The 23,546-nt window shown below is 39.6% G+C and overlaps 1 protein-coding gene and 1 long non-coding RNA gene across 3 annotated transcripts in view; both read right to left on the reverse strand.

Moving 5' to 3' along the window:
• Positions 1–247: 247 nt before the first annotated feature.
• Positions 248–5,722, reverse strand: LOC141488688 (uncharacterized). The gene is made up of 3 exons (XR_012468757.1): positions 5,584–5,722; positions 2,240–2,302; positions 248–396 (listed from the first exon to the last, which is right to left on the reverse strand). It is a non-coding gene; the product is annotated as an uncharacterized LOC141488688 (long non-coding RNA).
• A 7,464-nt stretch (positions 5,723–13,186) lies between these two features.
• Positions 13,187–23,546, reverse strand: part of ADAP2 (ArfGAP with dual PH domains 2) — a 40,496-nt gene continuing 30,136 nt past the window's right edge. The window contains exon 11 of one of the 2 annotated variants that reach the window (XM_074188972.1): positions 13,187–21,632. In XM_074188972.1, the coding sequence (XP_074045073.1) occupies positions 21,580–21,632 (53 nt within the window). In that variant the 3' untranslated portion in view covers positions 13,187–21,579. Of the gene's footprint in view, positions 21,736–23,546 lie in introns of both variants that reach the window. The other variant, XM_074188973.1, reaches the window with a different exon arrangement.

Here is a 23,546-nt window from a genome sequence, read left to right on the forward strand (position 1 = left end):
TTATTTTGAATTTTATAATTTCCCCCCTAATCTTGCTTCCCTCTCCCCATCCCCCACCCCCACAGAAGGCATTCTGTTAGTCTTCACATTGGTATGCATTGATCTAAATTGGATGTGAGGAGAGAGAAATCATATCCTTAAGGAAGAAACATAAAGTATAAGACATAGCAAGACTACATAATAAGATAATGGGGGTTTTTTCCTAAGTTAAAGGTAATAGTCTTTGGTCTTTCTTCAAACTCCACAACTTTTTTTAAGATTTTATTTATTTTGAGTTTTACAATTTCCCCCTCGATCTTACTCCTTCCCCTCACCCCCAACAGAAAGCAGCTTGCCAGCTTTGTTTTCATGGTGTACATTGATCCAAATTAAATGTGATGAGAGAGAAATCATATCCTTAAAGAAGAAAAATCAAGTATAAGAGATAGCACGATCAGACAATAAGATATCAGGGTTTTTTTCCCCCTAAATTAAAGGTAATAGTCCTTGGCCTTTGTTCAAACTCCACAATTCTTTCTCTGGATACAGATGGTATTTTCCATTGTGAGATACCCCAAAATTGTGCCCGATTGTTGCACTGCACATTTTTCTACCACCCTCCCTTCCCAACTCCCTCCCCTAAGCTGTGAAGAATCTGATAAAAAGATGTATATTTGTGTTTAACATGCTTACATATTAGATATTTTGTGTAGGAGGAATTAGAACTAAGGGAAAAGAAAGAAACCCATGGGATAGGAAAGAAAAATATAAAAGAAGGTTTTTAAAAATGAATATAGTCTTCATTCAGATTCTGTGGGTTTTTTGATTATATTGTTTTGTTTTGTTTTCCTCCGGATGTGGATGTCGTAGTTCATAACAGGTGTCCTAGGTGTGTCTTATATCTCTGAACTACTGAAAGGAGCTGCATCCATCACAGTATATCAACTCACAATGTTATCATTAATGCAAACAAAGTTCCCTTGGTTCTGTTCCCTTCACTCATGGAATTCCTCCCATGTTCCTCTAAAGTCCAACTATTCATGATTTCTTATAGAACATTAGTCCTCCAAAACATTCAAGTTACATAACTTATTCAGTCATTCCCCAATTGATGGGTATCTCCTCAATTTCCAATTCTTTAGCAAATTAGCAAAGCATATTTTTTTTACTTTATTTTTCTTGTAATTTCTTTTTTGAGGGAGTTATGTTTACTCTCACATTGTGGTAATGTTTTTCATGACTACACATTTTTTAACCTATATCAAATAACTTGCCTTCACAATGAGGAGGATTGAGGTGGGGAAAAGGGAGAGAACCCAGAACTCAAGTTTTTAAAAGTGAATGTTGAAATTTGTTTTTGTATGTAGCTGAGGAAAAATAAAATAAAAAATAGAATTTTTAAAATTAAAAAAGAACAGTTGCTCAAAAAAAAAATAAGCTCAGGTATCCCTGATTAAGAACCCATGCTTCCTTTTGTTTGACTGAGGAAACAGGCCCAGATAGGGTTTGGCTATATGACCTATATTATAGGTGGAATTTGAATCCAGGATCTTCAGCTACTAATTCTCCCTTCACTCTTATTTCATTCTCTTTTCTCTCCTCTCTTTCTTGTTCTTATTCTTCCTCATCCCCCATTTTCTCTTTCTTCTGCACAATTATCATCTACTCTTTACTAGATGGGGAGGCAATAGGGTTAAGTGATTTACCCAGGATCACCTAGCCAGTAAGTGTCTGAGGCAGGATATGAACTCAGGACCTCCTAACTCCAGGACCAGTGCTCTATTCACTAAGCCACCTAGTGTACCCCTTAACTCTTTCCTCCTCCTATTATTAGCTATAATAATAGCTAATAGTCACATAATACTTTGAAGTATACTAAGCAAATTTTTATGTATTATTTTTCCTGTCCTTTTCTATTCACCCTTGTCCTGGTACCCAGACAACAGATGTTGCCTTTTCATTTCCTTTTTCTCTTGCTTTCCAGGGTCAATGAAAATGAGGTCAAACAGGGATAAATAGAAATAAGAATCATTGGCACGGAGAGGATAACTGAATCCATGGGAGTTGATGACATTATCAAATGAAATTATCTAGATCAGGAGGGGAACCTTTTTTCTGCCAAGGGTCATTTCAATCTTTGTAACATTGTTCTTGGGCCATACAAAATTATCAGCTTAAAAATTAGCCTTCTATATTTGGTCAAACATTCAATTAATTCACCCCTAAACAGCTCCTACATTTATTGAATTTCAAGTCCTACCTTCAATTACTGTGGCAGCACCAGACCAAATGTCTTCGAGGGCCTTATCCAGGTGCCCCTGATCTAGGGAAAGAAGAAAAGAGGACTCAAGACAGAGCCTTGGAGGACACCTAGGGTCATAACATAAATGAAGACTGGCAAAAAAAAGAAACTGGGAGTGTCAGACAGAGAAACCAAAAAGAGTAGTATCATGAAAACCTGGAGAGAAGAGAGTATAAAGAAGGTAATCAATAGTATCAAAGACTTCAGAGAAGGCAAAAAAAAAAAAGATGAGGATTGAGAAAAGGTCATTAGAGTTGGCAAATAAGAGATCCCTGGTGACTTTGGAGAGAGCATTTTCACTTGAATGATGATGTCAGAAGCCAAACTTTAAGCCAAAGAGAGAGAAGAAGAATTAAACTCCAGGTCATCCCGGACAGGGAAAACTATATTGATAATTATCAGGGATGAAAGGAAGGGACTCATTAACCATGTATCATTAATAATTAACCAAGGCTATCTTCCTCTAGAGAATTGAACTTGGATTTGCTGTAGAAGCAGAAAATTTGTTCTTCTTCCTACACAGGTTTTAACCTGGTCTCCACAACCATTATTGAGGGGTACTAGTCCTGTGGAGAATGAGCCTAACTTTCTCACCACCACCAATTCTAGTTAGCATGATTTGTTGGGGTTTTTTTTTGTTGTTGTGGCAGTTGGGGTTAAGTGATTTGCCCAGGTTTATTTGTTGTGGCAGTTGGGGTTAAGTGATTTGCCCAGGTTCATACAGCTAGTAAGTGTCAAGTATCTGAGGCTGAATTTGAACTCAGAACCTCCTGACTTTAGGGTCAGTGTTCTATCACTACCACCTCAATGCCCCCAAGTAGCATATATCAAGCAGTATCTCATTTGATCCTCACAACAACTCTGAGAGGAGGGTCCCATTATTATCTTCATTTTAAATTAAGGAAACTGAGGCAGACAGAGATTAAATGACTTGCCCAGAGTCATGCCATTAGCAAATGTCTGAGGCAGAATTTGAACTTAGGTCTTCTAGACTTTGCTGTTCTATCCTTTAAGTCTTCTGTTATTGTCAATCATCCAGTGATGTTTAACTTTTCTTGACCCCATAGACCATTGCACACCAATACGTCCATAGAATTTTCTTGACAATGATACTGGCATGGTTTATCATTTCCTTCTCCATTAGATTAAGGCAAATAGAAGTTAGGTAACTTATCCAGGGTCACACAGCTGGTAAGAGTGTGTGGCTGTCTTTGAACTCTGCTCTTCCTGATTCCATAACCATCTAGCTGCCTCCCAAAAAAATTTATTAAAAAGCCATTATTTCAAAGTAGTCTCCCACCTAAATACTAACCTGGCTCTACTTAATTTCTGAGAGCAGAGATTCCACACAATCAGAGTAGTGTGACAATAGGCTTGAGCCATCTAGCTGCCATAATAAACAACTAAGTCCAACAGTCAAGAATTCCAGTGCCCCCTATGTCACTGGTCCTGTTTCCAGACCATTCATTATCCAGGGGAATCTCTTCCTATTGACCACCTATTGCCCACAGTGATGACAAATTATCCTTATCAAAGCAACAAGACACCCTGAGATGGAAACAGGAGAACTGCATGGACCAGATGAGTCATACCGCTACTACCACCTTGACCATCTCTTCTCTGCATAAGACAATGAGAAGAGCCCAGGATCCTGATCCCAAGGTTTCCAGGAATATCAAAGACCCCCAAAATACTAGCCCTACTTCTAGTCTGGCCCCAACATCCATCACTGAGGTGAAGAATTACAATGGAGAGATGATTTACTTTCTTTATTACCACCAACACTACTCACTAATCACCTGCCAGTGGTGGCCCCAAACCATCCTTCCTGCTTTCAGTTCACCAGATGCAGCCTGGCAACTTCTGCAGGTGCTGTATCCAAAACTACAAAAACTCAGAAAGAAAATTTTCACCATCAAAGCCCCAAAGCCTTGCCATACAGTTCAACATCAGAAACTGATATACGATTTTATCAATAAAAATGACAACAAGATGCATTGTCTTCTGTTTTACCACTGCACCCAAACGAGCAGGAGATATTTCTATTTGACTGGAAGATGAAATTTCCAATGGAACATCTGTTGTCTCTCCCAATAGAATGTGAAATTCACTGATAAGGGCCTATCTCCATTTTTCTATTGATATACCTAGCAATTATCACAGTGCTTTCCATATAGTAGGTACTTTGTCATTCATTTATTCATCAGTAGGTGAATTGTTGTGGGAGCACTTGTCACTGGCTAGATGATATTCAAGAAATGTGTGCTGGTGGGTTGCTATTAAGGAATTTATTTGCTGGGGACTTGTGAGTGACATCAGAGAAGAGACAAACTCCCATACCCAGCTGTGTCCTCCTTTGAAAGAAGAAGTTGTCAAGTTCTGGGCTTTTGACCCTCATTGAGGGTGAGAGTCAGGAGAGTAAGCCCAGAGACTCTAAAACCTAAAAATACTTGGGCTCCCAAAGAACTCAGAACCTCCTGGGAACTACATTAAATAGTGAGGAAAGTTTAACAGCTGAAGCTTTACCCCTAGACCCAAGCTACTACAACTGCCATAGCCTCATGGGTAAGTCGAGTCAGTGTTGATGCCACTTTTTGCCCCAGGCCATCACCTTCTCAAAAGATGGCGTGAGAAGGGGAAAAGAGGATGACTGGCCAGAAAGCAGTGGACCAAGGCTACCATACACCACTGTCTCACATGCCCAGGTCCTGGCCCTACCTTCCACATCCTGGCTGTCTTTGCCAGGAGTGAAATCAAGAGACAGAATGGGAACTTTTGCCAAATGAAAGGGGGGGAAGAGGGGGAGAGGGAGAGGGAGAGACAGAAAGGGGGAGAGACAGAGACAGAGACAGAGAGAGAGAGAGACAGAGAGACAGAAAGACAGAGAGAATGAGAGAGAGAGATTAAGGCTAGGTAAGATAAAAGCTGTTGAACTCAGAGTGCAGATTGAAACATTTTCTTCTCTCTTTTTTCTTCTTCCTTTCTTGGGGGGGGGAGAAGTGGGGAGGAAGAAAACAAAGCTAATGTGGAAACTTATTTTGTAAGATTATATATATTTGTAATGAGTTTTATTTTTCTAGCATCCTCGGTGGGGAAAGGGAGGAACAGGAAGGGAGGAAAGAACATAAAATAAAGATAAAATATAAAACTAAAAGGGGGAAGTACGTTAATTTAAAAAATGAATGAATCATTTCTTTAGAAAACATTTTCTAGGAGCAGCTAGGTGGCACAGTGGATAGACCACCCCAGAGTCTGAAGGACAAGAGTTCAAATCTGGTCTCAGACACTTAAAAATTACTTACCTGGGGGTGGCTAGGTGGTGCAGTGGACAGAGCACTGGCACCAGAGTCAGGAGGACCTGAGTTCAAATCCGACCTCAGACATTTAATAATTACCCAGCTGTGGTGGCCTTGGGCAAGCCACTTAACCCCATTGCCTTGCAAAGACCTAAAAAAAAATTAGAATAAGTAGAAGTCGATGATTCCATGTAACATCAAGACACACACACACAAAAGAAATCATAAGAATGAAAAATAAAAGAAAATATGAACTATCTCAATGGAAAACAAGGGCCCTAGAAAATAGATTGAAGAGAGATAACTTAAGAATTATGGACTACTTAAAAGCAATAATTAAGAAAAAGAGCCCAGGCATCATATTTTGAGAATTTATAAAGGAAAACTGGTCTGATATTTTAGTAGCAGAATGCAAAAAAAAAAAAAGAATTGCAAGAATCTATTGATCACTCCCTAAAATAAATTCCAAAATAAAAATTCTCAGGAATATTATAACCAAATTCCAGAGCTCCAAAGTCAAAGAGAAAATCCGAAAGGGAGCCAGAAGAAATCCAAATATTATGAAACTATAGTCAGGATTGCACAAGATTTAAAAGCTAGTAAAATAAAGGAGTGAGGAATTGCAATATGATATTCTAAAAGACAAAGGAGCTAAGATTACAACCAAGAATAACCTACTTTCAAGCACTCCTGATAAAATGAGTAGAGCTAAGTAGAAAATCTGACATTCAAACATAAGACTCAAGAGAAGTATTAGAAAGATAAACATGATTGAGAAATAATAAGGAACTTGGTAAGATTAAACTATTTATAACCCTTTATGGGAAGATAGTAAATGCAATCATTAAAAAGATCTGGGTAATAAAAATTAATTTATTAAATAGGCCAGCCAATCATTAAATTAATGATCAGTGATTCTCTTGGTCATCAATGACAAGAAAACACTGAAACACCTTCATTCAGATATGTTCCTTCTGACAGGGAATTTCCCTGAGAAGTGAAACTCAGCCCTGATTAGTGAACATTTAATGAGGGGATGGGATAGAAGACCTTAGCATCTCCCGATCACTTCATCTGTTGTAAAGGAGGGCCAGGAGGTCAACTGAGAATGTGACCTGATTGTGAGGTATGAGCCCCTTCAGTAATCAGATTCTTGCTAGTTTGGTTTCTCCTTCATGATCTCAGTCACTCTAAACTCTAATGAAGGGGTAAAAGAAGGACCAAACCAAAACTGGATCCTGTTTATGTTGCAAACAGAAATGAGGTTCCCAGTTGAGTGGAACCAATCTAGATATCCTAAGAAGAGTTGGAATACTTCTAACATTCTTTAGCCAGAGAGGTGCTTCACTCAAAACAAGTCTTTTTACAGATAAAGAAATATTAAAGATAATTGTTTTGGTTTTTGGTTTTTGTTTTTAAGTTTTTGCAAGGCAATGGGTTTAAGTGGCTTACCCAAGGCCACACAGCTAGGCAATTATTAAGCGTCTGAGACGGGCTTTCAACTCAGGTCCTCCTGACTCCAGAGTCAGTGCTCTATCCACGGCGCCACCTAGCTGCCCCTAAAAATAATTATTAATAATCAAATGGTGCAGCATTAAAATAATTTCTCACAGTATAAATACTTGTAAGTCTACCTGCCAAAACACATCCCAGAACTATATGGACATAATTATAAAAAAAAACTTTTCACACAAATAAAGACAAATCTAACCAACTTGAAGAAATATTAATTACCAATAGGTAGACTGAACCAAAATAATAAAAATGACAATTCTACCTAAATTAGTTTCCTCAATATCATGTTGATCAAACTACCAGGCAATTACTTTAGAGCTAGAAAAAAATAACAAAATCCTTCAGAAAAAACAAAAGGTAAAACATAGCAAGAGAATCAATGGGAAAAATGTGGTTAGATGGCTTAACAGTACCAGATTTCAAACTTTATTACAAAATAGTGGGGCAGCTAGGTGGCACAGTAGATAGAATCAGGAGGACCTGAGTTCAAATCAACCTCAGTTCATAATTGCCTAAACTGTGTGACCTTGGGCAAGCCACTTAATCCCGTTGCCTTAAACAAATAAAAATTAAAAAAACCCCAACAAAATAGTAATCATCAAAACAATATTGTAAATGGCAGCTAGGTGGCACAGTGGATAGAGCACTGGCCCTGGAGTCAGGAGGACCTGAGTTGAAAGCCCATCTCAGATGCTTAATAATTGCCTAGCTGTGTGGCCTTGGGCAAGTCACTTAACCCCATTGCCTTAAAATAAAAATTTAAAAAAATTAAAAAAAAAGAAAAACAATATTGTAATGGCTGACACAGAGTGGTTGAAATAAATATTTATATAGAAGTAAATGAGCATAGTAATCTAGTGATTGGTAAACCCAAAGATATATGTTTTTGAAGAAAGAATTCACTGCTGGGGAAACTAGAAAGCAGTAAGGCAAAACCTGTTCATAGATCAATGTTTTATACTACATACCAAGATAAAATCAAAATGGGCATATGATTTAGACATAAACGATGATAATCATTGGAAAAATTACTTGTCTGATCTATGGACAGGGACTATCTTATGATCAAAACAAAAGATCATGGGAGGTAAAATGGATAATCTTCATTACATTAAATTAAAAAGGGGTTGCATAAACAAAACCAATACAGCCAAAATTAGAAAAAAAGCTGGAAATGGGGGGGGACTGATTGTAGCAGGGGGTTTTTTTTAGGTTTTTGCAAGGCAAATGGGGTTAAGTGGCTTGCCCAAGGCCACACAGCTAGGTTATTATTAAGCGTCTGAGACTGGATTTGAACTCAGGTATTCCTGACTCCAAGGCCGGTGCTTTATCCACTATGCCACCTAGCCACCCCAGCAGGTTTTCTTAACAAAGATGTTATTTCTTGAAAATAAGAACCATTCTACCTATGTGACCTTGCAAAAAAAGAAAAAGAAAATAAGAAAAATTCCTCAATAAATGGCCAAAAGATTTGAATAGGCAATTTTCAGGAGAAATCAAAGCTATCAGTTGTGACAAGAAAAAAATTTCCAAATAAATAATAATTAGAGAAATGCAAATTAAAGCAACTCTGAGGTTTCACCTCCCAACAATCTTATTGGATAACATAACAGAAAAGGAAAATGACAAATGATGACTGGCAAATAGGAAAATAGAAATACTAATACATTCTTGGGAAGGTTATAAACTGGCCCAATCATTCTCTGTAACAATTTGGAGCTATGCCCAAAGGGAATTAATTTGTTTTGAATGATTGGTATTTTATTTTATTTTCCAATTGCATGTTCTGAAAGTTTTTTAACAGTCATCCACTTTGGGGGGAGGCAGAGCCATGATGGGGGCATGAAGGTAGGAATTCTTAGAAACTCATTTCCCCTAAAACTCCAAAAGCCATCAAATTATGACTCTAGCCAAAATTTAGAGGGGCAGAACCCACAGAAAGACTGAGTGATACAATTTCTCAGTTCAAGACAACTTAGAAGTTCTGCAGGAAAAAGTCTGTTTCATGGGGAACCAGGGTGGGGGGGGGGGTTGAAAAGAGCTGCAGCCACGGCGCAGCTCAGCAGAGCAGGGCTGGGTGCCTGGGTCCATGGCAGAGGGAGTGGTTTCCAGACCTCTTGGCCCAGGGATCACCAGGGACAGCTGGAAGAGGTGGTGAGAGAATTCTGCCACCAGAGTGGAGCACTAGCCTCAGAGCAGCCCTGCAGTGAGAACCTGCAGCAGGAATGAGCAGAGCCATCCAGCACTTCCAGAACACTGAGCCCATAGATGGTAAGGGGGTCAGGAGAGACTGCAGAGGTCTCTCCGTTCTCCCTGGGGTAGGACTCTGTTGTTTGCCCACACCCAGATCCAAGTTGCAGTTTCGCTCCCATACCACCATAGCCAAGCAGGAACCCCCCTCACAGCTTCAGGGCAGAGGGGAGGACCTGTGGTCATCCATATACCAGAGCACAGGCAAGAGAGCAGTCAGAGCCTCTCATAAGACCTTGGAGGAATTAAGTTCCCTGTGGATTGTTCCCAAAACCCACCAAAGCCTTGGAAGTGCGCTAAATCAGTCATAGGTTGAGGAAATGAATAAACAACAGAAAAAGAAGAATCTGACCATAAAAAATTACTTTGGTCTCTTGGAAGATTCAGAAGATGACAAAAATCAAAGCTTCTGTATCCAAAACTTCCAAGAGAAATAGAAAATGGACTCAGGCTATGGATGAGCTCAAAAAAGACTTTGAAAAACAATTAAGGGAAGTAGAGGAAAAATTGGGAGGAGGAATGAGAGTGATGCAGAGAAATCATGAAAACCAATTTAACAGCTTGGTGAAAGAAATACAAAAAAATACTGAAGAAAATAATATGTTAAAAACCAGTTTAGGCCAAATGGAAAAAGCAACACAAAAGGCAAATGAGGAGAAGAATGCCTTAAAAAGCCAAATTGGCCAGCTGGAAAAGGAAATAAAAAAATTCTCTGAAGAAAATAACTCCTTCAAATGCAGAATGGAAATAATGGAAGCTAGTGACTTTGTGAGAAATCAGGAAGAAATAAAACTCCTCCAAAAAAAAAATCAGAAGAAAATGTGAAATATCTCATTGGAAAAACAACTGATCTCAAAAAAGGGTCCAGGAAAGATAATTTTAAAATTATTGGAATACCTGAAAGTCACAACCAAGAAAAGCACCTAGACCTCATTTTTCAAGAAATAATACAGCAAAATTGCTCTGAGATCCTAGAAGGAGAGGGTAAAATAGAAATTGAGGGAATTCACCAATCACTTCCTGAAAGAGATCCCAAAGAAAAATTTCCAGGAATATTATAGCCAAATTCCAAAACTCCCAAGTCAAAAAGAAAATACTAAAAGCTGCCAGAAACAAACAATTCAACTACCATGGTTCTTTAGTTGGGATTACACAAAATCTGGCAATGTCTACATTAAGGGCTCATAGGGCTTGGAATATGATAATCCAGAAGGCAAAAGATCTTGGCTTATAACCAAGAATCAGCTACCCAGAAAAACTGAACATCCTCTTCCAGGAAAAAAGATGAATTTTCAATGAAACAGGGGACTTTCAAACTTTCCTATTGAAACAATCAGAGCTGAACAAAAAGTTTGATCTCCAAGTACAGGTCTCAGGTGAACCATATGGGGGTGGATGGGAAGGATTAATTGTGAGGGACTTAATGATGTTGAACTATTTGTATTCCTGCATGGGAAGAAGATACTGATAACTTATATGAACTTTGTCATTTATAGGAGTATACATAGACAAGACACAGGAAGGAGCTGAATGTAATGGTATAATATAGTAAAAAGATGGAGTCAATGGGTGATAAAGGAAAATTCTGGGAGGAAGAGGAAGAAGAGGAAGAAGGGGCTAAGATGTTTCACGTAAGAGTCAAGAAAAAAGCTTTTACAATGGAGTGAAAAGGGGGAAGGCAAAGGAGAATGAACGAGCCTTCATTCTCATCAGAAATAGCTCAGAGAGAAAAAAACATACACATTTAATAGGGTGAGGAAATCTATATTACCCTAGAGAAAAATGAGAGGAAAGGGGTGGGATAAGAGGGGATGGGGGAAGGGAAAGGGGAAGCAGGTGATAGAAGAGAGGGAAGTTCATGGGAGAGGGTACTCAGATACAAAACACTTCTGAACAGGGACAGGATGAAAGGAGAGAGAGTTTGATCATTCTTGGTTTTTTTATAGAACAATAGTACTCCATAATATTCATATACCATAGTTTGTTCAGGCATTCCCCAATTGATGGGCATGCCTTCATTTCCAATTCCTAAAGGGTATTATTTAAAATTAAAGTGTACAATTTAAAATTGTACATTATCTTTTGATCCAGCAATACCATTATTATGTCTGTATCCCAAAGAGATCAAACAAAAAAGGAAGGAATCTTGAGCGAGATGAGAAGAACCAGAAGAACATTGCACACCCTAACAACAACATGGGAGTGATAATCAACATTAATGGAGTCACTCATACCAACAGGGCAACAATCAGGCACAATTTTGGGGTATCTATGATGGAGAATGCCATCTGTATCCTGAGAAAGAACTGGAATTTAAACAAAGACCAAAGACTATTACCTTTAATTTTTTAAAAAAAGTTATCTTATTATGTATTTCTGCTTTATCTCATACTTTGTTTCTTCCTTAAAGATATGATTTCTCTCTCATCACATTCAGCTTAGATCAATGCATACTATGGAAATAATGTAAAGACTAACAGACTGCCTTCTGTAGGGGCTGGGGAGAGGGAAGCAAGATTGGGGGAAAATTGTAAAATTCAAAATAAAATCTTTCACAAAAAAGGGAATCTACAAATACAAAAATATTTATCACAGTTCTTTTTGTGGGGGCAAAGAATTGGAAATTGGGGGGATGCCTATCAATTAAGGAGAGTTAGGTGGTACAGTGGATGGACCACTGGCCTAGGAGTCAGGAGGACAGGAGTTTGACTCCAATCTCAGACTCTTTTTAATTATTAGTTGTGTGACCTTGGCCAAGTCACTTAACCCTGATTGCCTCTCATCCAGGGCCATCTCCAATTGTTCTGTTTCATATCTGGTCACTTGGACCCATATGGCTCCAGAGGAGAAAGTGAGACTGATGACTTAGCACAGCACTCCCCAACTCAAATCCAATTCATGTGCTTGTCATGGCATCACCTTCCCTGATTGCCATGGTCTTTGAGAATGAAGGACAAACATCATCATCAATTAGGGAATGGCTGAACAAGCTATGGTTTATGATTGTGATGGAATATTATTGTACCATAAGAAATGATGAAGGGATGGCTTCAGAAAAACCTGGGAATATTTTTATGATGTGATGCAAAATGAAATAAGCAGAATCAGGGGAACATTGTATGCAGTAACAGCAATATAGGAATGATGATCAACTTTGTTACCTATTGTCATACAATGATCCACAACAATTTGAAAAGACTCATGATAAAAACTTCTATCCAGCTCCAGAGAGAATTGATGAAATAACTCTAAGTATTTATTGAAGCATATTTTTTCCACTTTCCTTTCTTCTTTTATTTTTTTCACTTAGCTAATATGGAAAAGTTTTGCATGACTTCACATTAATAATGGATATCATCTTGTATTTTCTATGGGTGGGTAAGGGACTAGAGACAGAGAGAATTTGGGACTCAAAATTTTAAAACTGAATGTTAAAAATAAATTTTCTTGGGACAGCTAGGTGGCGCAGTGGATAGACCACCAGCCCTGGAGTCAGGAAGACCTGAGTTCAAATGCGGCCTCAGACACTTAATAATTACCTAGCTGTGTGGCCTTGGGCAAGTCACTTAACCCCATTGCCTTGCAAAAAAAAAACCAAAACCTAAAAAAAATAATAAATAAATGTTTTTATTAGACAGAAAAAAAGAACTTATGTGTGCTTCAAAAAAAAAGCAAGAACTGTGTTTCTCTTATGGAAACATTTAAAAAAAATTTTTAAATATTAATGTATCCAGGAACTGGTACCCATATAGTCTTCACTAACTTATTTAGCTAATACAACTTCTCCATGGGGAGAAGCTGGGAAGACTGCTTTCGAAGGAATTGTGATGCTTTATAAGGGAAATACTGTGGAGCATACAGAGCTTTTTTTAACTTTTTATTTTTAACTTTTAATTTTGTAACTATTTCAGACTGCTAACTACATAGTTAGGAAAGGCTTTTTTTATTTCAATTGGCTGTACAAATGGAATTTGAAGTGTCTCCATATTACCTAAGTCAGTTTTGGTTGACCTTTTGTGATCATTCTTCCTTTGCTTTCCTCAGTGATTTCCTTTGGTTATAACAGCCAGTGGGAGACAACTGCTGCAAAAAGGACAAGCAATGAGGCCTTCCCCACTCCAAGGCCATGAGGCCATATAAAAAGACATCAGTCATTGCCTTCTGCATCTGTTCTTTTTCCTTTTAGGTAAAGGATGGACAGCTCGTGTGGCAAGAGAACTCAACAGGTATTACATCCAAATAACAACCCTGAGTGAAACAAGACTGGCAAATGAAGTTGTCCTTCATTACTGAAGCTGGAGTTGGATACATTTTTCTGGAGTGGTCACAAGAAAAGGAATAGCTGTGAAGCTGGTATAGGTGTTGCAATCAAACTAATCAAGTCAAGCTTGTATGCCTACCAAAAGTAGTGAACAACAGACTCATCAACAAACTCATGACAATGAGATCGCCATTTGCAGGAAAATGCCATGTGACTATCATCAGTCCCTGTGCTCCCACCATGACAAACTCTGATGAAGTCAAAGAAAAATTTTATGATGACCTGGAGATCCTCATCATCAATCTACCAAAAGAGGGCAAGCTTCTAATTCGGGCTGACTTTAATGATAGAGACATGGCAGGGAGTCCTTGAGAGGAATGGAGTTGAAAACAACAACAGCAATGGTCACCCTCCTGAAGACTTGTGCATCTCATGACCTTCTCATCACAAACACTGCCTTCCATTTACCTAAATGCAATAAAACTTCCTGGAAGCACCCTTGCAGCAAACACTGGCATCTAATCGATTATGTGATTGTAAGGAGAAGAGACAGACAAGATGTGAGAATGACAAAGGCAATGTATGGTGCAGAGTGCTGGACTGATCACAGACTCATCCTCTCTAAGCTAACTAGCAGCCCCAGGCAAAATGACTCCTAGAAGAATTGATGTCAAGAGATTAGAGTGCCTCCCTGAGTGGAAACAGTTTGTTGTTAACTTGGAGGGAGAATTGAGCCAACACACAGTTGGCAATAGTAGAAAAGAAAAAGAGTGAGCAGCTTTCAAAGATTTGGTGGGTAATAACATTTGCAAACACCAAGACTACTCTGATGAAAATGATGTGAAGGGGTAGCTAGGTGGTACAGTGGATAGAGCACCGGCCCTGGAGTCAGGAGTACCTGAGTTCCAATCCGGCCTCAGATACTTAATAATGACCTAGCTGTGTGGCCTTGGGCAAGCCACTAAACCCCATTTGCCTCACAAAAACTTAAAAAAAAAAGATAAGGAAATATAGATGCAACTAAATGAAAAACAAAAACTCCACAGTTTAACAGACAGTTCAATTATTTCTAAGAAACCAGCATTCAATTCCATCAAAAAATAAAGTACAAATGAAGATTAGAAAGATGCAGGACTCTTGGCTCAGTAAGAAGGCAGATGAATTCAGTTTTATGTGCATAATAACAATTCAAAAAGTTTTTATGATGCCTGGAAGGTTCTTTATGGGTCAAAGATATATGATGCATCTCAACCACTCAGTGCTGAAGAAGTCACGTTGATTAGTGATAGGGATATGATCCTAGAGAGATGGGCTGAATACCTCCATAGTGTTCTTAACAGACTGTCATCAATCAATGCAGAAGCCATTGACCGTTTACCTCAAGTTGTAGTCAATCAGTCCCTAGCTGAAGTTCCAATGAAGAAGAGGTTTTGAATGCCATTAGGTTTCTTTCATGTGGCAAAGCACCTATTGTTGATTCTATTCCAGCTGAGATCTACAAGGTGGGGGGGGCCCATTGCTCATATAAAAACTGACTGAAATTTTCCAAGTTATAAAGCCATGGAGGGGCGGCTAGGTGACGTAGTGGATAAAGCACCAGCCTTGGAGTCAGGAGTACCTGTGTTCAAATCCAGTCTCAGACACTTAATTACCTAGCTGTGTGGCCTTGGGCAAGCCATTTAACCCCATTTGCCTTGCAAATACCTAAAATAAAATAAAATAAAAAAATAAAAAAATAAAGCCATGGAGTGGTTATTACCCTAGGAATTCAGGGATGCTTCTATTGTCCTTCTCAATAAAGGTAAAGGAAATAGATTGTCCTCTGATAATCATAGGAGTGTTTCTCTCTTAGTCATTGCTGGAAAGATTCTTGCCAGAGTCCTTCTCAATAGGCTGGAAGATGGTCAGCTACCTGAGAGCCAGTGTGACTTCAGAAAAGGTCGAGGAAGAGTTGATATGGTGTTTGTTGCCTGACAACTCCAGAAAAAAATGGTAGGAACAGAATGGAGGTTATATACAACATTTGTAGATCTGACCAAGGTCTTTGATACTGTCAGTCATGAGGGCTTATGAAAAATTATATCAAAATCTGGTTGCTTGGAGAAGTTCATCACTATTGTACATCGATTTCATGATGGCATGCATGCCTGGGTTCTGGATAGTGGACCATGCCATTGAGATTTTCCAACATGGGGAAGCTAGGTGGCACAGTGATAGAGTACTAGCCTTGGAGTCAAGAGGACCTGAGTTCAAATCTGACCTCAGATACTTAATAATTATGTAGCTGTGTGACCTTGGGCAAGTCACTTAACCCCACTACCTTACAAAAACAAAACTAAAAAAGAGAGAGATTTTCTGTTCATCAGTGGAGTGAAACAAGAGGGTGTCCTTGCTCCCATGCTTTTTAGCATGATGCTTTCAGCCATGTTATCAAATACTGTCACTGAGGATGAACATGACCGCAAGGTCAGCTACCACATTGCCAGTAAATTCTTCAACTTGAAAAGGCTACAAGTCAAAACCAAAGTGGAGGGAGTGTTGGTGCATGATCTGTTTTCTAATGATTGTGCCTCAATGCAGTCTCTGAAGCTGAGATGCAACAAATTATGGATCAGGGGCAGCTAGGTATCCTGGCGGAAAGAGCACTGGCCTTGGAGTCAATGACTTGATTTTAAATCTGACCTCAGACATTTAATACTTACTTAACTGTGTGACCTTGGGCAAGTCACTTGACCCCATTGCCTTGCAAAATTTAAAAAAAGAAGTATTGATCTATTCTCTGTTTCCTGTGCTAACTTTTAGTTTATCTAACTAGCAATTAATACAAAGAAAACACAGGTGCTCTATCAGCAAGCACCACACCATCCATATGTGGAACCATATGAAAAAGTTTTGAACATTGTGGACAAATTCACTTACCTTGGCAGTGTACTTTCCAAGGAGGTACACAGTGATAATGAGGTTGACACATATATTGTCAGAGCTAACTCAGTATTTTGGAGGCTCCAAAAGAAAGTGTGGGAGAGAAGAGATATTAGACTGACTATCAGACTGAAGGTCTACAGAGCTGTTGTGCTGACCTTATTGCTATTTGCCTATGAAACCTGGAGTCTACCAGTGCCACGCCAGGAACTGAATTCAAATTGTCTTAGGAAGATTCTGAAGATCACGTGGTCCCAGAGATCCTTTCTCCAGCTAAACTGTCAAGCATTCAAACATTACTATGGAGAGTGTAAATAACTTGCCTGGTCATGTTGATGGAATGCCAAAAGTATAATTGCCAAAAAGACTATTTTATGGAGAACTCAAACAGGGCAAGTGCTTACAGATGAGTCAGAAGAAGTGATATCAGAACACCCAAAGGCTTCTCTTAAGAACCTTAGAATTGATTTGGCAGCATGGGAAACATTGGCACAAGACTGTCCAGTGTGGTGTGCCCTCATTAGTGAGGGTGCTGCACAATATGAGGAAGGCAGAATAGATGCAGTTCAAAGGAAACATGAGATACATGTTCTCATGGACTATTTGTGCCCAACCTGTGGTAGAGCATTCCAGGCTCCAATGGGTCTGATCAGTTGCAGGCAGACACACTGTAATTTGTCATTTTAATCTTCTTCCATAATGAAAGCCAAGAACCAGGTAAAGGAGACTGGAGACTCTGACCTTGTGAGCTTGAAAGATCTGGCGGGAAGTCCAATATATGGGTTCAAGAATCAGTAAAGTTTTAATGGAACAAGAAGTGACCTTCTGGGGGCAGCTAGGTGGCACAGTGGATAGAGCACCGGCCCTGGAGTCAGGAGGACCTGAGTTCAAATCCAGCCTCAGACACTTAATAATGACCTAGCTGTGTGGCCTTGGGCAAGCCACTTAGCCCTATTGCCTTGCCAAAACAAACCTAACAACAAAAAAAGAAGTGACCTTATGGACACAGACCAGCAGTCAGAGATAAGGAATTATTTGGCAGTTATGACACCTCTAGACAAGAACTTAATGGAATGAAGTAGGAACTGAACATGGTTATGAACCTACTCCTCAACCAGAGACTGGGGCGATGAAAGGGAGAGTATACACCTGAGGTGTTGAAGCAAATGTTGAAGGGTTCTGGTTATGCCTTTAAAATAAATATTTTTCTAAAAAAAATTTTTTTAAAGAAAAATAAATAAATATCCTTTTGTAAAAGCCAATCAATGTTAAGTAATTGAATGAAATTTTATGCTACTCCCTGCTGCCTAACAATGGAAAGAACATAGCCAATGGGAGTTCAAGCTAATGGCAGTAGAGAAAAGAGATACTCCACCCCCTCAGGTAGAACCCAAAGAGGAAGACATAGATGGCCTAGCTTCAAAGCAGAAGAGAGTTTAAGCATATCTTGTATTTCATGATGTTTAGAATAGTATCTATGCAACTTAAAACCCTTTCTAGACTTTTTTCCTTTTAAAAAAAGTAGTAGAAGGTCAAGAACAAAGGCCTAGGGAAAATGGGAATAGAGTGTTAGACCTAATATCGGGAGGAAGAGGGTTCACATCCCTGTTCTGCCCCAAAGGGCTAATCTCACTAGTAAGGGGCAACAATGGGATTTAAAAACAACATTAAGCTGCTTTCCAAGAGCCTAGATAGAAGCAGAAATGAAATAGAAAGAGCAGCCTGAGGGATATCCAAGAAAAAGATATTAATATTGTATTCTGCCTTTTAGGTACAAATCTGTCAGAAATTTTTTAAAAATTAATTTACTGTGTGGCCTTGGGCAAGTCACTTAACCCCACCCACTGCCTTGCAAAAACCTAAAAAAATTAATTTAGTCTAAATCCAAACATTTCTAATTTTGAAAGAGATAGTTCTCTCCATGTCTCCCCAAGACAATTTGAAGTAACAGTTACAGGTATCTATAACACAACATGTTGAAATGCAATTTGGGGGTCAATATTATAAAATAATCATCACTCACAGCTACTCATTTCCTTCCTTGACAACTCTCCTAAATTATTCTCTTGTAGTAATCAAGAAGGATCTTTCTGAGATCATACCTTAATTTCTTCAGAATATAAATACAATGATTTTAACTGGAGAGATGTTTGTTGTAGTTACAGGTCAAATCACAATTCTGCCCTTTATTACCTAGCAAAGTTCCTGGGATAAAACATTTAATCTTTCTGGACCTTAGTTTCCTTATGTTAAAATAAGATTGGACAAGTTGACTTCTATAGTCCCAAATTGATCATCATATGACTTCTTTGGAATTCAGTTTTAAAGGTTCCTAACAGGAATGATGCAATGTGTTGTAGCCCAGGAGTTCTTTAGATAGTAGGGAGGGAGGGAGATTAAATGGTAGATAGATAGATAGATAGATAGATAGATAGATAGATAGATAGATAGATAGATGATAGACAGATAGATAATCTGTATTTGAATGTAGTTTCCTTTGTAATCCTATATATTTTGTGCATTTTTTAATAAAATGATTCTGAGAACAGGTATATACATACTCCAGATTGCCAAAGGGATACATAACACACACACACACACACACACACACACACACACACACACACGAACTTCAGATGTAGTGGAAAAAATCTTTGGTCTATTTAAGAGGATGGATTCTGATCTCTGTAATCTGATCTGTAATCCACTGATTGTATGACTCTGGGAAAATGATTATCCATTTTTGTGCTTCTCAGCTCTAGCTATACTTAGAAAGATCCAGGAGCTGCTGTGGACTATGGCCAATGACTCCAGGAAATAGAAAAATCTGCCAGACTCCCACCTTTACTACTTCTAACCTAACTAAGCAGGCTCTACAGAATACTGGAAAGTCCCCTGGCTTTGTAAATCAGAAGAAGCTGGCTCTGATATCTATTAGGTATCCATCTCTCTGAACTTGTTTTTCCAAAAGTAAAATGGAGAGGATGATTGTGTTACGTTCTTCCAAAAGTTATTGTTAGAAAAGTCCTTTGAAAAGCTTAATGAAAGAGAAAAATAAATTGCTATTATTTTTGCCTCTATTAAATTAAGGGTTTGTATGAAAGAATCACTAAGATCCCTTTCAGTTTTAAAAATTCTCTGATTTATTTGAGACAACTTCCCTGCCCTGTCCCAGTCAATCAAAATAAAAGATAAACCCTGGTCTCAAGAAACTCAGTCTCAAGGGGAAGACAATATGCAAATAATAACTATGTACAAAAGATATATTGAAAATAATCAACAAAGAGAAGGGACTAGAATTAATGGGAATAAATAAACGTTTCTGAAGGAAAGGGGAACTTTAGTTGAGATTTGCAGGAAGGAAACTGGGGAAGCTGGAAGGGAAGATCAGGAGGGAGAATATTCCCCGAGGGATTGATATAGCTGGGCAAAATACCCAAAACTTGGGGCGGCTAGGTGGTGTGGCTATTCCTTCACTTCCTACAATGGGAAGGTCACTAAGCAAGGAATCTTGGTGAGGGCAGCACTCACTGCTGTGGAGAACACGATTTAGCCTCCCAGAATCTCTGGATCTCAAAGAGTAAAGTGCAGTCAACCTTTCATCACACCTAGAGGCAGCTTGTTCATTTTGGTCTATGACCTCAGCCAAAGCCCAAAGTGAACAATTTTACATTTTGGGGAAGCAGCAGAAAATTCGATCTAAATCCACCTATTTAAGATAAATTCAGTTATAGGAAAGAGGAAGGAAAAGACCCTGGGATACATAGTGTTGTGGGGGCAAATACACCACCCTATGTATACATATTGGGAGAAACAGAAACCCAGAGTGGAAGTCTTAGGATGATCGGTGTAAGCGCGCCTACTCTCCTATAGTGAGGAATCACTATAAAGGAGAAGGAAAGATTCCCACCTGGTATATTTGGGTGCTGATAGGGAAAAATCTCATCTTGTGGCATCCCCTTTTAACTGATTGATCTCACTAACAAGGTGCTAAAGTTTTTTTTTTGCCTCCTGAAGAACTTCAAACTGGAACCCTCTAAAAGTTGATGCCCTAGGGAAAAGTTTAAGTCTCCCCTCCCTAGTTATACTTCTATTTGTTATACTTCCAACAGATGTTAGAATTACTGTGATATCATCAGCATCAACATCCCCTAGATAATCACCATTCACCATTCACTTAGCACTGGAAGAATGTAAGAATATAAGAGTTGATTATATCTACTCTTTTTTTTTTTTTTTTATGGATTCAGGGTCCAGATTCTCTGCAACCAAGTAGTCAGGTCCCTTAGCACCTCTGTTCCTCTGTGTCTTCAAAGAACCAAGTGAGCTGTGCTCTCCAAATTTCTCTGCATGGTATCCACCTTATTCTATAATCCAATTTATTTCATAATTCAATCACTCACTTATGCTGCATAATATCCTCCTCCATAGCCCAGCTATGTGCAAATATTTGCTTAATAAATGTGCTTTCAGAAGGAGGATGAGGAGGAGAAAAAGAGGAAGAAGATAATGCCCAACTGGTGAGATCCTCTTCTGCCTGGGATAATGTACGCTCAAGGTTGCTGAGGGTCTCCAAGCAGGACAGGAAACCACCAAACAAGCTTCTGGGCAGAACACACATGGTTACAGAAGGCTCAGCTATCAAAGAGTTCTTGCAAGGGATGGAGGGGTACAGTTCTCAGTTGGTTTCTTGCTTCCTAGGCATCCTGCCAGGATGCTGGCATTCCCTATGTTCTTATTGTCCTTAGAGTCTTCACCATTTGATTGTTGAAGGGAAGAAGTCTTCTGCTCAGTCACTATGGGGTTTCATAGAGACCAAGGGGAAGAATGATAGGAAGAGACCCAAGAAGACCTGTTGGGAGGGAGGGAGGCCCAATTTCCAACCATTGCTGCTGCTGTTCATCCTTCTTGAAAAAGACCAATGACATCACCAAGGTGATGCTCATGAGTTGGATTCTGCCTGCCATTCCAGCCGTCTTGACTTTTGTCTTGCCCAGTTTGCTTCTAAAGCAATGCTTCAGACAAGAAAACCACGGACCACAGTTTGTCTTTTTCTAGTCCTTCCTGCTACAGCAGAGGTCATACCCCAAAAGCGAACTTCTCTTTCCTGAAACAGAATGGGGACTTGAGAAGCTGAAGTCAATGTTAGGCCCGGCGAGAAGCGAGCAAGTCAGCTAAGTCCAGTCACCTCTGGTCAAGAGCTGCCATTGCTGCAACATAAGGAAAAGAGAGAATGGTGGAAATGCCACATAAACATGAGGGTGGCAGAGCAGACCCGCCACTAGGGAGAGAGAAGGGGAAAAGGAGCAAATGGGGGCAGGAGAAGAGAGAGAAACACAGAGAAAGAGAGAGGGAGAGCAACAGAGAAAAAGGGAAAAAAGAGGAAAGGGAGAGAAAGGGAGGAACAGAGAGGGGAAAGGAGAGAGAGAGAGACAGGAGACAGAGACAGAGAAGAGAGGGAGAGAGAGAGAAAAAAGGGAGAAAAAGAATGGAAAGAGGAAGAGAAGGTGAAGAAGATAGAGAAAAGGAAAGAGAAGATGAAAGAGGAGAGATAGGAAGAAACAAAGAAGGGGAAGAGAGGGAGGCAGGGATAAACAGAAAAATTGAGAAAGGAGGAAGGAAGGAAGGAAGGAAGGAAGGAAAAGAGGATGGGGAAAGGACAAGAAATAGAAAATAGAAAGGACAGCAAATAAAAAAAGGGAAAAAGAAAATGAAAAGGAAGTTTAATCAACTCCCTTAATCCAGAAAATTTCCACCCCACCCTCCCTCCCCCTCCCAATTCCCCCATCTGAGGTGAAAGGCCGCCTTGCTCTGGGGGCTGAAGGCCAAGTTGTGCGCCTGCGGTGAGTCTGACCGCGGCCTCCAGGGGGCAGTGCGCGGTCACTTTCAAAGTCTGCTTTTTTCCCAGCCAGAACTTCTCCTTTGGGTCCCAGCAGGAGGGGCCTGAGGGACCGGGGGCCCCCAGGCTTCGGGTCGGGCTGTAGAGGGACTAGAAGAGGAGCTGCTGCAGCTCCTGGAGGGGCTTGGGTTAGCTCTAAAACAGGACTTCCTGACCACAAAGATTGCAAGCTGGAAAGAGAGCTGGGGGGGGGGGGGTATTTTCTCTTTGCTTTAGTGGTTTTGAACCCCAAAGCAATTCTCATCTTTCAGGGAAGTTTTCCCAGGGTCCTGACTGTGGCCGCAGGTGAGGAATTCGTCTACACCGATAAAAGAGACAGCTTTATTTTTTCCTTAGGAAAATTATTGAATGGCTTTTTCCACACACATGGCCATCCCTAACCTACGCCCGCTTCTGCTGTCTGGGCTGGAATCTGGCTTGTGAAATGGAGAAACAAGAAAGAAAAGAAAGAGAGAAAGAAAGAAAGAGAGAAGGCAAGAGAGAGAGAGAGAAAGAGAAAAAAGAAAGAAAGAAAGAAAGAAAGAAAGAAAGAAAGAAAGAAAGAAAGAAAGAAAGAAAGAAAGAAAGAAAGAAAGAAGACAGGAAGGAAGGGAGAAAGAAAAAAAGAGAGAGAGAGAAGAAGAGGGAGGGAAGGAAAAGAAAGGAAGAAAGGAAGAGTAACGGAGGAAGTGGAGAAGTGGAGCAAGGGAAAATGAAGAAAAAGAAAGAGAGAAGGCAGGAAAAAAGGAGAGGGGGAAAAAGAAGGAACAAGAAAAGAAAGAGAGAAAAGAGAAGAGGAAGGAAAAAAGGAAGCAAAGAAAGAAAAAGGAAATTATGAAGAGGAGTTAAAAAGAGAAGATAAGAAGGAAAAAGGAAAGGAAGAAGAAAGGAAGGAAGGAATGGAAGAAGGAAGAAAGAAAGAAGAGAGAGAAAGGAAGGAAGGAAGGAATGAGAGTGGGGGGAAAAGAGAGAACAGAGAGTGAGTTATCGGGAGCACCTCCTTCTAGCCTAGTGGTCAAGTAGAGAAAGAGGAAAAAGTGGTTCAAGACAGGGGGAGGGGAGTTGAAATCGAGGGGAGAAGAGGCCTAAGGGACGGAGAGAGCTGCTGACAGGGACAGAAAAGAACTGAGACTAAAAATAGGC

Source organism: Macrotis lagotis, chromosome 5, assembly GCF_037893015.1.
Source record: "Macrotis lagotis isolate mMagLag1 chromosome 5, bilby.v1.9.chrom.fasta, whole genome shotgun sequence".
Classification (NCBI taxonomy): Eukaryota; Metazoa; Chordata; class Mammalia; order Peramelemorphia; family Peramelidae; genus Macrotis; species Macrotis lagotis.